The sequence below is a fragment of the Lissotriton helveticus genome, chromosome 9 (genome assembly GCF_964261635.1).
Source record: "Lissotriton helveticus chromosome 9, aLisHel1.1, whole genome shotgun sequence".
Taxonomy (NCBI): Eukaryota; Metazoa; Chordata; class Amphibia; order Caudata; family Salamandridae; genus Lissotriton; species Lissotriton helveticus.
This window is the reverse complement of record NC_136070.1, coordinates 574852678-574866473: the sequence shown is the minus strand read 5'-3', so window position 1 is coordinate 574866473 and position 13796 is coordinate 574852678. Positions and strand designations below refer to the sequence as shown.

At 41.9% G+C, this 13796-nt stretch overlaps 1 protein-coding gene across 1 annotated transcript in view; it reads left to right on the top strand.

The window, feature by feature from the left end:
* GPR137 (G protein-coupled receptor 137) overlaps positions 1-13796 on the top strand; it is an 86980-nt gene that overhangs the window by 17731 nt on the left and 55453 nt on the right. The window contains exon 2 of the mRNA XM_078660516.1: positions 33-1229. Coding sequence (XP_078516642.1) covers positions 858-1229 — 372 coding nt within the window. The 5' untranslated portion in view covers positions 33-857. The remainder of the gene's footprint in view (positions 1-32; positions 1230-13796) is intronic.

Genomic DNA, 13796 nt, shown 5'->3' with positions numbered 1-13796 from the left:
ACCTCACCTGATTTCTTTCTTGCTTTTTTCAGTCACCTGCTTGGAGGTCATGTGGTGGAGCTCCTGGTTGTGAGAGCAGCAGTCCTGTCTGGCTCCAAACTGGAAACTGAAGTCATAGCGGGCCGTTGAATACGACATCCTGTACTCGGCACACAGGCAACTTGTTTGCTTTAAAAGACATCGAAGGGCTGGGCTTGGAACAGTGCTTAGTTTTCAGCATGCTGGGAGCCAGTGCCTGGTGGCTTGCTACTGATTTAGACTGAGCTGAGCAGAGAATCGCTTGTCCACATTTAGCCTGGAGATTTGGACTTTACATTTGGGAAGCCTCTGGGTCGCCTCCTTGATTGTCCTGTTCCCTTCTGGATAAAGGGGACATGGATGCATTGTAACCAGGTGCCTGTGTAGTGCCAAACACTTTTGAGAGCTAAAGTGAGCCAACAGTGGGGTCTCCAGGCACAACATTGATGGTTTATTTGAATTTGAGTGTTGGCTTGTTCAAAACAATTCACCCACTCTTCCATTTCGGCTTCTGTCTTTGGCCAAGAGTGTGTGGACCTTTTCTTCATAAGGAGCTGCTGTGGCCAAAATACACCCATGGACAGGACTGGGACTCGTAAACCTGTAGGTGCTTGTAAACCTGTAGGTGGTTCATCCTGCGAACTCCTCATATTCTGCGCATTCATTATGCAGCTTCGATATAGCTCTGGTGTGTCGGTGGCTCATCTTGTACATGAAGTTATGGTTTTGGATAACATTTCTTTACATTTATTTTAAGGACCTCTGTCTTTGAAGCATATTGAGAGGTATCCTATGCGCTCTCTATTTTAGATTTCCTGGCCTGCGAGGAGCTCCCTGATATGCATAGAACTCCTCCCTCAAACAATCTCTCAGAGATGGTACCTCCTGAGCCTCTGCATCCGGCTTTACCACCAGCAGTTAAGATTGGCCTTACTTCGCTGTACATGACGCTGTACCTCCTGCTTTTTCTGTTTATCTACACCCAACTCTGGCTGGTGCTGCTTTACCGGCACAAGAAACTGAGCTATCAGACAGTGTTCCTCTCACTCTGCCTCCTCTGGGCGGCACTGCGGGCAACCCTCTTCTCCTTCTACTTCAAGAACGCGCTCCAGGCCAACCATCTCTGCCCTTTCCTTTTTTGGCTCCTGTACTGCTTTCCGGTGTGCTTGCAGTTCTTCACGTTCAGCCTGATGAACCTGTACTTTGCCCAGGTAATTGTGGTGGGTGGCTTGGGGCTTAAGTCCTCAGCTGAGGGAGGTACCGTTAAATGTCTGTAAATGAGCATGTTCAATGGTATGTATCCGACCAGGAGTACTAATTTCTTTCGGTTTTTGATGTTTCCTCTTCAGCCTCTGAAAACCCATGAGTTTCTGTGAGCTTATTTGTGAGTTGCTTCGTACACACCTTGAGCTTCTGAGTGCACCTTGGAGAGCTTTGGATGGCACCACCTGGGTTACCTGTATCTGTCTCTTCGGTTTCTGGTTCTGTCTGTGTATCCCTTATTTCTGTTTCTGTTCCATCCTCTGTTTTTTCCTATTTTGTTTTCATCTAGTTATTTCCTGATTGTAATCCTCCAGTGGAGCGGTTCTGACCCTGTCTGAGGCCCTAGATTTAGAGGTCGATTCTTCCCCTCTTTAAAAAGAAGCAAAGGCAGCCGAATCGAGCAGCCACATGGTGTGAGCTGATAGCTGGATACGATATAGAAGGATGCTTTCTGGAAAGTAGCGGCAGTGGCACTGGATTGAACATGTCTAAGTTGTAGACAACCTTCTTGATGTTGCGTCCTGATTGGAAGACCAGTACTAGTCAATGCATCTTTGACACTGAAGTTGTTGAAATTGATTTACTTTATTGGATGTTCAACACCATTCAATACCACAGACCTTGAGCTTGAAGGAATACTCTGGAGCTAAGAACGTACCCAGTCAAAACAGCAGCTTAAGAGTTGTAGCATAGTAAAATGCTGTTCAGTTTTATTTACTGCTAGAATATGATTACAAGCGAAGCTTGTTTGAGGCCCAATAACATAGTTTATTTATAAAGTGCACTTTTGCCTCTTGTGGCATCTTATCACTGAATAACAGATGTTTGTTACCCGGCTCATTGGTGGTCCTTTTATTGACCGCCGATTGATAAGTTGAGTGGCCTCCCCAGTATTCGGATCAGTGACTCTGAGGGCAAACACACATTCCTGGAGTGGATATATTGGTCGACTGAGCAACCATACCATACCATACCATACCATTTATAGAGCGCACAGCTACCACCAACGGCGGTGTCGCAGAGCTAAGTAGCAGCGGGTCAGGCAGGGGGAAATGATACTGGCTAGGGCAAATCAAACAGCCAGGTTTTTAATGCCTTTCTGAAGAAGGATTCCGATTCGGCTTTATGCAGGTAATTATGCAAAGCATTCCAAAGCGCGGCTGTTTTTACAGCGAAGGCTCGCCCACTGATCCTGGCTTTAGCAAAGTCTTGCGCTATCTTAAAGACTTGCTTAGACGTGTTGTCTGACTCTTTAATTTGGTTGTCTAAGTAATTCCTGCTAGCTAAGCGTTTGAGGGCATGACTTTTTTTAAGGCCGTGTTGTACACACTTTTCGCATCCAGGTTATAAGATTTTCCCCAGATATGCTCCAGCTTTTTACAGGCTCTTTTCTCTGAGCGGAGCGCTGAAGAAAATCAGGGGGCAGAAGGCTTTTTCCTAGCGAGTTTTACCGTTTTAATGGGAGCAATGGTATCAAGGGAGGTGGTGACCCACTCATTGAAGGAGATTGCATCCACGCATGGGTCACCTGTTAGCACAAGCGGGGAGTTCTGAAGGGATGGTCCTGAGGACTCAAGCGAAACCTTCTTCCAGTTTCTCTTCCTCATGGTCTTAGAACTAGTGTTGAGTATCCCACCTCTTCTAAACAGGTTGAATGGCACCAACGAGTGGTCCGACCAAATTAATGGCAAGAGAGCCCCAACCTTAAGTGTGGGGTCGTTTGAAAAGATGAGATCCACCATGTGACCTGCTTGGTGAGTTGGGGCTGTTACCAACTGAGTCAGATTTAGTCCCCCCAACATAGCAGCCACAAGGAGTGCCAGAGCACAATCTGCATCGTCCATATGCACATTAAAATCACCAAGAACCGTAAGGTTCGCATGTCTCAAAGAGAGGTCTGCTATGATGTCACCGATTTTTGAAAGGTAACCAGATGCTGAGTCCGAGGATCGATAGACCAGGATGCCCGCAAAAGTAAGCCCAGGAGAGATTTTAGTGGAAAAGGACATGGCCTTGATTAGCCCCAAATTCTAAATTTTTTTACATGATATCTCCCACATGTCTTTAAAGATAATACCTAGTCCTCTGCCCGCCGATTATCCGCACAGTTGACCATAGATATTTTAAACCCAGCCGATAGTGCAAGTAAAATATCAGGGAAGGATGTCCTGGTTAGCCAGGTCTGTCAGAAGCATCATGTCCCAGCAATTGCACTCAAAAGAGCGCCAAATGTCCTTCGAGTGTTTGGGGAGCGATCTACAGTTTACCATGCAGGCTCTGATAGGAGACTTCTCACCACTACCAGGAGCTGATGACTTGACACCAACTGTCTCTGAGCCCTGTATCACCTCGAACCCTCCAAATTCAAAGGAGCAGGATTTATAATAGAGGACCAGATCCCAGTTATCCAAGTGGAAGTAGGGACAAGTGGGTTTGGCACAGCACAGCTCATTCAGATCCATAAGCTGCCTACTGGTCCAAGTAGTTCTTGAACCTGGACCGGTTAAGGCAGCATGGTGTGTGCTGGCCGCAGTTCGGATGCGGACGGGTGAACACGGGCTTGCCTTTGGCGCGCCAGCAGTGCACCGTGCAGCAGCGTCCATAAGTAGGGGAAGCACCAGGTCCAGCAAGTGACTAGATCGCCGACTAATATGGTGCCCACAAATGGCCCTGTCTCCGGTGTAAAAGATGGCCTCTAAGTAGGCAGAACAGACAGCGAGAGAGAGAGAGAGAGAGAGAGAGAGAGAGAGAGAGAGAGAGAGAGAGAGCGAGAGAGAGAGAGGTTACAGCATCCTCCAACACGCAGTGATGCTGTAACAGAGGTACAGGATAGAAAAGTACAATATAGCAACAAAGGGTAAGTGAACAGAGTCTAGAACAAAATTTAAAAGCAGAAATAAAAGCGCCTAAGCGTTTGTTAAAATCATGGTAAAACTCGAAGTAGCGCTGTGTCCCAAGCGTCTGCCCCAGCCCTACTGACCGCAACCAGACCTGGATCCATGATGGCCTGGTCATAGCCTAAATCTAAGTATGTGTCAATATCCATGTTAGAACAATGTGCTAGTTTGAAAAGCTGTTGAAATTATTCAGATTGGTAGGAGCTATCTTTCAAGGCTAATACACTACCTGCAGTGATCTAAGAGGTAAGATCAAGTGTGGATCGGATAGTAAGAGGGCAGTTAGAGTAGCCAAAGGCCAGAGAAGAGAAGGGGCTAAGTTATTAAGGTGCTGGTCTCAATCTCAGTAAAAATACAGCGACTCAGATTAAAACAAAAGTGAGTGCTGAGCTAGTTTTCAGTTATACAATTAAGGTGACGGCACGGTGTGTTTGCTTCAAAACAACAAAGTAAGTCCTTGAAACAGATTCCCTTTTACTACTAAAGCAGACGGAGCTAAAATGTAGCAGTGGCTTTTGTAATCTGTAACCCCCTTCTTTGTTCACGATTCTCCTTTTTCTAGTGCTCTTTTTTTTTGTTGCGCTTTTTTTTTTCTGCTCTCCGTTCTGTTCCCTGGCTCCATTCTCCTTAGTTGCTGTTATTCCAGGTTTTTCATTCCGCTTCGTTGCCTCTATTCCTTCATGTGTTTATTTTATTTCTGATTCACCTTCTTGTTTTTTTGCTTTTACGTTTTTCTATCATCTTTTTAGATATTCCTAGTCCCCTTTTTTTTTTTTTTTTTAAATTTTTTTATTTGGGCTTTTATTTCTCTATCTCTGTTTCTCTTGTTTTTGATGCGTTAACCATTCGTTGTTGAATATGGTGACCTGTGCCTTGGAACGAGGGAGTTAAATGTATTTGAAAACAAACTATTGTCTCATTTCTTCTTTGGGGACAGTGGATGATAATAGGAGGCAATGAAAGTGTTTGTTTCGTGGCAGTGAAAATGTTTGGGTTCTATTTTTTTCACGTGTTGTCAAAACACATCTGAGAGTGTAGCCACCATCGAACATTGTGATGTAGTTCGAGCTTACGTGGTTCATCACCAACCATGCTTATTCTATCAACAACATTTTGTAGATGAGAAAGTTCAGTTCCTAGGTGACCATCCTTGTCTAAGGGGCTGTTTAGTGTGTCTTGGGAACTATAAAAGTCCTTCACTCGCTCGCTTTCTTTCTTTCTCTCGCTCGCTCTCTCTCTTTTCCATTGCTCACGACTACCACATGTGGCCGTTTTCCTGTAACAGCTAACTCTAAAGCGGGACAGATAGATTTGCAGACCTATATGACCTGATCAATGTCTCCAATATTAGGTTAAAAAGTAAAATTTTGGGACATTACATTGAGCCGCATCACGTAATAACACATGGTTGCAAAACCAGCGCTCTAGCCTAGGTTGTTTTGATCGACACTGCTCCCACGGATTGCAGTTTTGTGATATTTGGTATTGAAAATTGGAAGCTGAAAATGAATTTCATTAGTGCCATCTGGCATATTTAACTTGGTTTCTAGGGACGGGACAACACTTGTCCTAGATGAAGCTTCTTGGAGACTCCAGGGGTTGTACAGCTGTTAGTGAGCCCATGCTTTTTTAATACGGCTTACCTGAAGCTTTAAGGGAACGATTCTTATCCAGCAATCCTGTTGAATGGGAGTAATCTTTAACAAGACCAGAGATGTAAGTTTAAGCATTCCCTACATCACTAGGTGTAAATCCAACAGCTGGGTCGTACAAGGCATGGCAACTGTGATAGTGGGCACAAGGTGGGATAGGGCAGTCTTTGCTTGCGTACAGTATACTGTATCACAAGAGCCCTTAAGAGATCGCACATAAGGAATTAGCAGACCAATAAACCGGTATTTTTGGTGACTCTACCTATAATTGTGGGAGATGAAAAAACATTATTTCCGTAATCTAAACCATATGCTTGCTACAAAAGTATCAACTGAAAGGACGATCAGAAGGAGTATTTCCCAAATAACAGGCCGAATGTAATGTAGAAAATGTCATCCCTTGCCGGAGGTCAACAAAACTGATGGGGCACATTGCATACTGTTACAAAGATTTTACCCACACAAGCTGTCAAAATCGATCTTCTTTCTTTACCTTGTGGTTTCAATTTGAGGAAATAGTTTGGTAAGGAGAAAGAACACACTAACTAGCATGGTCATGGCTCAGCTTTTTAACAGGATCTGAAAGACGGTGAGATTTTATGAAGCCAAGAATACAGTGCAGAACATGGTGATTCATAACTCTGTGACTTCACTCTGGTTCCATTAAATTAGAATGACAGATTTGCTGCCTCATTGTTTAATGAACTTAACCTAGAGGTTCTTGAGGTAGGTCCTCCAGAACCCAGGATGGGAAAGGACTGACTTGAACGGTTAGAAAGCTATGATTTCCAGGAACAATGCAACTTTTATCTGAAAATTCCCAAGAGGAAATTGAAGATACTGATGAGAGCAATTAACGCTGCAAACATTTTCAAAGTTTAGTGATGAGGTAGGAGGAACATTTGGGGAAAGAGCCTGATGTGAGAGGAAGCTGCCTAGATCAAGGCGTAAAGCCCTGTTGAAATTTAACTCCATGATGTGTGTGATGACTTTTGAGCCCCTTGCAAATAACTAATGTGATGCAAGAGATACTGATTAAAAGAGGCTGGTGTGAGCCAGTAGAGTAAGAATGGAAGAGGCAATGGCATTGGGTGATACCTAGCTAAAGCACATGCAAAAGAGAAGCAAATATTGTGATGCCATAATAGGATTGTGCTATTGGCAATACCCAAGCTAATTCCAAAGCAGAAAACTGCTTACTATGAGCTCATCAACCCTCCCATGGGCCTATTTCATTAGGATGGGCCTGGTGAGAGTCTTTTTTTAAATGTCTTTTTATATAACGTTCCAGGAGCTCTGTAGGGTATGTTTTAGTTATAATTGCTCTGAAGTCAGACAATCACAAATATATTTAGAATTTACAACTGTTTATTTTACACAGACCTACACAATAAGAGACGCAAGGCAATTCTTGCTGATGTTTGAAACACATTGGCACAAACCAATATGAGAATTGTAACATTTAGTAAAAGCTTAACATTTCTTTTCAGAACGAACAAGTCTGCATTTGAATTTCTTCTGCCTTGTCAGAAATATGCTTCAAAAAAATTCCCCCTTACCTCTTGGATCAGAAGCCGTGTGTTGATTGGCAGGGGGCTCAGCTGACTGACCTAATCTTCAAAATCCCTCCCTAAACCACAAAGTCCAGGTTTTTGTACACTTATTCTAGAAAAAATGTGAAGGCTATTTTCAACCTCCCTCTGAAGTCATGAAACCCACTTTGAGACTTGTACTACAATGAGGCCGTCTGTACATGAACTTTGTATGTGATTTAATACTGTATTAAGCATTCACGTAATATAGCCAAATGCATGTAATGTTAAACTGTTGATAAGATTAATTTACTTTCATATATTTTGCGTCCAAGCAGGTCGAAAAACATCATGTAACAGAAAACTTTTGAAATATGGTTTTATTCGTACATATGCATTGCATGTTGTGGGTTACAAATGGTGATATTAGCAACACCCCAAAATCTTAAGTTTTATGTTTAGGGAATAATGGTAGAAAAGGAAGAATGCAAAGGTATGCATATAAGCACAAATCAAACTTTTTTTTACACCCCCGCTATTGTTCAGTGAAGGAGAGTGTGCGTATTTGAGTTTAACATTTCAAAATGAAATTGCAACGTGCAAATTTAAATCTATCAAAATGTTGCTCTGTGGTTTAGCCTCCAAACTTGGACTGAATGATTGTGATCATTTGCTAATAAGAAAAATTAAAAGTGCGAAATGTTCCAATTAATACTTATTGAATTATAGTAGGAATCTCAGGCGCTTAATGAAACATCTAGATCATCAAGAGTTTGTGAGTCCTGCTACCTTTCCAGGGAGTCATACCATAGGTGGTGGTTATCAGTGAATAAAGTTTATCTAGCTTTCGATTGAAATGCAATGTCAAAAGCCTAATCGTAAGTTAAATGGTCAGGAACCTCACAGGTGCAAAACATGAATCTGGTTGATTGGTGAGGGACTTGTAGTGGCAGACTCGTTGTCACTGAAGAAACTGTAGCCAATAATTGCACCCAGGTGTTTTTCAAAATGAGAATTGGCTTTTGCTTGCTATTCAGTAACTTGATCAGTTTCAGCATCTGATGGTATTGGCAGCCAACGTTGAACCAGATTTGTGTTTTAAAGAGCAGCTTGTATCATCAAGGAGCTTGGAAGAGCATACGGCAACCATATTGCTCATGACTTTCATCACCTCTTTGAGTGTCCTATTTGCAGCAGATGAGACTGAAGAGATTTGGTTCACATGTAGCAGTTGTGAGATCAGACCAGGTGAATATTTCACATCCCTCAAGATGAATTATAAGGTGAGATGACCGCAGGGAGTGATTTACCATCAAGGTTCATTCTCAATGAAAGACCTATAAATCGCAATTATTTCTTAACCGATTTTGCATCTAAAACCGGGCCAAATTCAGGTGCTTGTTACATTTTATAAAAGGAGTGTGATGTGCATTTGAGAATTTAATTTTCTTTAAATCTCCTCTGGAATACGTTCCAAGGATATGTTGTCCTTGACGTACACGTGGGTATGAGGGACTAATTTGTTTCCAGTAGAGTAGACCAGGGAGTACTGTCAGCAAGAGAAGCCTTATTCCTCCGAACAAATATCAATTTATTGTTCCATAAATGGTACTGACTCCACTGAATGCAGTTTTAAAGGGGTGAGATGTTGGTGTGAAGATTGTCTTGTAAACTGTAGAGACTCTAGTTATTCTAGAAGCATAAAAAAGAATCGATCACCCACTCGAGCCTTCTAAGTAGATGGAAGTAATAAAGCTATTTGCTGAGCCAATTCACTATTGAAATAAGAGGAGAAACGTGAGCAACATCTTATTCGATAAGAAGCACCATCTATTTAGCAAGTGGAAGCACCATTTATTTAGCAAGTTTATCAAAGTCCAGTTTATTAAGTTGAAAGTTGCGCAACCTAAGATCAATTAGTCTCCACTTGTGGGGTGAAGATTGTCACCCTGTAACACTGTCCGGCTGTTGAGACACTTGCAATATGTTGTTCTCATTTGCAGATAATCACTGATTTCTTTAGCATGAATAGTCCTTGCCCTTTTTTCTAGTAATAAAGCATAACTGTATGAGATCTGGAGATGGGGCTATCAGAATTTGTTTGCATCCCAAAAGCACATTCTGAATACACAGATACCTTGCCAGTTTTATGTGTTATTCACATGATTTTTACAATGAATAATTGGCACATGCTCATCTATTAAGCAGTAATATTTATAAGGTAAGCACAATAATGATAAATAACTGAATAATGTAATTTCTGATACCACACTAATCAATCTGCTTTTGAACATCCTGTTTACCGGAAACTAAATCTGGTAAAAGAAATAACACCTTGAACCACCCAAATAATCCGAGGTTGTTCACCCAAAACACATGTTTCAACATCTATTTGTTGTGTAGACAGTGGGATGTAGGACGCGTCTCTCCATGCTGTTGCACATTGATATGCACTAAAAAGGTATGGTTCAAGCAAAGCAGTATCCATTCCTTGGAATAGTATGTTTTTTTTTTCTTTTTTAAGGGCTTTAAAGCTCAATTTAAATCGGTGATTGCAAATGTTTGTAATTGTTCCTCTCTGAGAGAAGACATCTACTCCTTTCCTACATCGGGGGCACAGGAACCAACTCTTAGCCTGTTCACATGTTATGCATCATGTTATCAACAATAAGATAGAAGCAAGTTTACCTTATCATTCAATCCAATGTGCACTATTGTTGTTGGGTATAGGCATATTTAGCGTTAAACTATATAAGAAGTGTCATGGTTTATAGTTCACATTTCTTTTCAGAAAAACTGGGCCGAAAACATATTTAAGTCATTTGTGTTGATGGTCTGTGGTGTGTGAGGCATAAGTATCAATATCCCTAAAGAATACTGAACAACAGAAATTGGAATGTCTTTAGCATCGAATTCAATAGCTAATGGACCAGGACCTTTCCCCTCTAAAACGCTCATTGCATTCATTTGATTAAATATCTTTATTTACCTCACCGTTGAACATATAATTCTGCCGGAAAGGGGCCACTATTTACATGTCCTGCTAAATCTTTGTCTGAATGATTCCTTTTCCGAGTACAGTCATGAAAATGAGAATACCTCTGTGGATGGTAACACAGTACTGTTATCTATAAGTGTTGCAACATGTGTGCTGAACAGTAATATTCAGTTATCATTTTACTGTGATGCATGCAGGCAGAAAATGGAACCCTGTACTAGCCATAATTCAGATCCACAGGTGATGGTTAAGGAAATAGAAGTAGCCCAAAATATATACCCTAATGCCATACAGAATTTAATAAAAACAGGTGAATAAATTGCACTATTTTTTTGTAACGATAACATTTGTAGTCGCTACAGGTTGCTGTAGAAAATAAAACACTTGCACACCACATTTAGAACCATAGCAAAAGTGGACAACCGTTTTCCTCAAATTATGATGCACTAAGAATAGCCAGGGCACAAGAAGCCCTAGCAATATATAGATAGTAACATAGTATTAGTGAGAAATAGTTTTATTCTAATCCATAGCTAAACACATCTTGATGTGTTTGAAAGATATAGCTGTTCCATCTCGGCAGGTTTCTGATTTTCTTAATTGACCCTTGTCCAAAAGGTACAGTGGTTTAGTGGAATCAGTGTTATGCTAACAGGTAATAATGTTTGCTGAATCTGGAGTATATTCTTCTGTGAGATACTTACTATGTGTTGAACATTAAAACAGTAAAAATCCATAAAATAAAGGAAACTCCTGAAATTATAATCCAATTCCATACCCAGTGTGGCAGTTGATCATTTTCAAAACTTTCCACTTTGTTGGTAAGCTTGGGGCTTTGGAGCAGTGAAGTTACCATGGCACGCCAGAATGCAGAGGAATGATTCTAGAGTTGAAATAGCAGAAACTGAAACATATACTTGTGGTACAGAATCCAAACAAGTCTCATTGCTAAGTCCCTCTTTGATTTCTTCTCCATGTAGAGAAACTGTTAAACCAGTGTTTGTGTTGGTTGCCATTACTGTTGGGGCCGTGCGAGGTCATGTTTTCAAATGTCCTATAAAGAATCATACTGAAGCACCTTGGTCAGAGCTTGACTGAAGAGTCCTTACAATATCAGTCAAAATTCCCTCCTGTGAGTGGGGATGCAACTATGAAAGGTTGGGTAGTAGAAATGTCATTGCAACCACATGCCCCAAGCGGTCTATCCGATCTCCTTTGAGGTCTCTTTCATACTTGTGCTAGATCAAATATTATTTGTCACTGATCTCAGAATCTTTCCTGCAAAAAAGAAAAACTTTTCAAATAAGGCACGGAAAGCAAATGTGTTTGTACAACATGCATAGCAGCATTATTATTAGTAGTAGTAGTATCTTTATTATATTTTTGCAATAAAAAAATCATAAAAGCATAACAACATACACATGAATTTAAAAGGTTTTCCCATCTCCATGTCCTCACAATAAAATAATACCGTAAAACGTGAGAATATATGTGACTTGATCTGAAGTCCCAGTACTTAACTGAGCAAACTTTCTAGTGCTGAATCTGCAAGGGCCTTTCCTTAAGACACTTCGTCTTGAGGGTATCCGCTGTAGTGCACTTGACACCTGCAATTTGTTGTAGGTAACATCAAAGCGTTCAGCAGATTTTGTACATATTGCCCATTCTTCGTAGGCTTCCAGCAGATCTTAGGAACCTCTTTTACAAACGTATGCATCACTCGAAACACATACTTTTAGTCCGTGTACTTGGTTACAATCTTTTTCTTGACCAGAATACAGGTACAAGTTAACACAATGAATTCAGAAACTTGGGCAGATTTAACATTGTGCAATCTGCAACTTTCAACAATTTGGTATAAAGTTCATACAGGCTTCTCTGTGACCAGGACACCGTCAACATTTCTGAGACATGAGCAATCCATAAAATACACCAATTCCAAGTTTGGGATGGGAATGTCAGTTAAAATCATAGGGGGTTTGGTGACCTGGGAAGTTACAATTAGGGAGTCGTGGGATTGTCCCTCTTTAAGGGTGGGCTTCAGCGAAGAGGGGTTCAGACTTAGGCAGCAGACAACAGTACTATGTGAGGTAGACAAAAATAATATTTTGTATCTATACAATATGGCAGTATAACGATGTTAAGGTATGGTAATGAGCATAAATGCAACAACCGCATGGGGCACAGCAGCAATCAAAGTTTTATGGCACGACACGGAGGCCAATATTATGCAAATCTCCTTTATTGCGTAGCTCACAGCAGCAACAATGAGAGATCTAGAACTTGAATGAACATTCCAATAGAGAGGATATAGTCCATGCACACACAGTAGACTTCCTTCTTTGTTGCTGCTGCTCACAAGATAAGTACCTTATATTTGCTCTCCGCACTTTACTTGTCTGTGCTCTCTATATGTATTAGATTGGGTCGAGGGAGACTGTTTTGAATGTGTTTCTTTCCACCCTACTCCCCTCCTCCCTTTAATTGGCAGCATATTTTACAGACTTTACATATTTTATATATTATATATATTTTCATGTTTCCTTATATCTTGCTTGGCGGCTATCCTGTTCCCTAATCTGGCAACCTTGTGCCTCCCTGCCTGTATCTTCTCTCTGCCCCTTTCCAGCCTCCTGCTCTCAGGAGCGGCGCACGGTGTTTCTCCCCACCCGCCCGCTCCCTCACCTTCCCCGACCCCCCCGGCCCCTTAAGGCCGGGCGGTTCCCCTTCCGCCTAAGGGCCTAAATCCTTGATTTCCTTTGTCTTCCCCCAATACCGCTTGGCCTCTCACGCGGAACCGGCGTCTTTTGAAACGCCGGCCCGCGCTCTTCGCCTGCACGCGCTGGGGCCTCGCACCGGGACCGGCGTCTTCTGAACACCGGTCCCGGCCTCACACGCGTCTCCATGGTGAGGACACGGCGCCCTCGCTCCGACGCGAGGCCGCGCCGTGTTACCATGGAGACCGGCTTAAATTCAAAGACGTGCAAATGAGCCTCGCTCTATACGCGAACATAGAGCGAGGCATTTAGGAAACATTTAAGAGGCATTTACGAGGCTCTCTCCTACCTGCTAATTTTAGGAGTCTTGCCCGCCTTCGGTTTTTCCCGCGGATCTTCGGCGCTGTCGAGCCCACATCCTCCACCAACCTGCACAGCTAATCCAAAAAAAAAAAAAAAAAAAGATTACTGATACAGAAGAAGGACTAAAGGGCACAATTTACAAGAAACTAACAAAGGACTCACAACCCTTCACTGGGACTGTTAGAGGAAAGACCCTTTCCACTACCCCTGTTGCCATAACTACATTACATCCATTTTGTTCCCAACATTCTTTCTTTTTCAGTTGATTCCCACTGCTTACTACCTTTCTGATCCCAGCTTATCAATATGTCCTCTGACCCTTCTTCATCCTCTATGGAGGACAAATTGGAAACCCT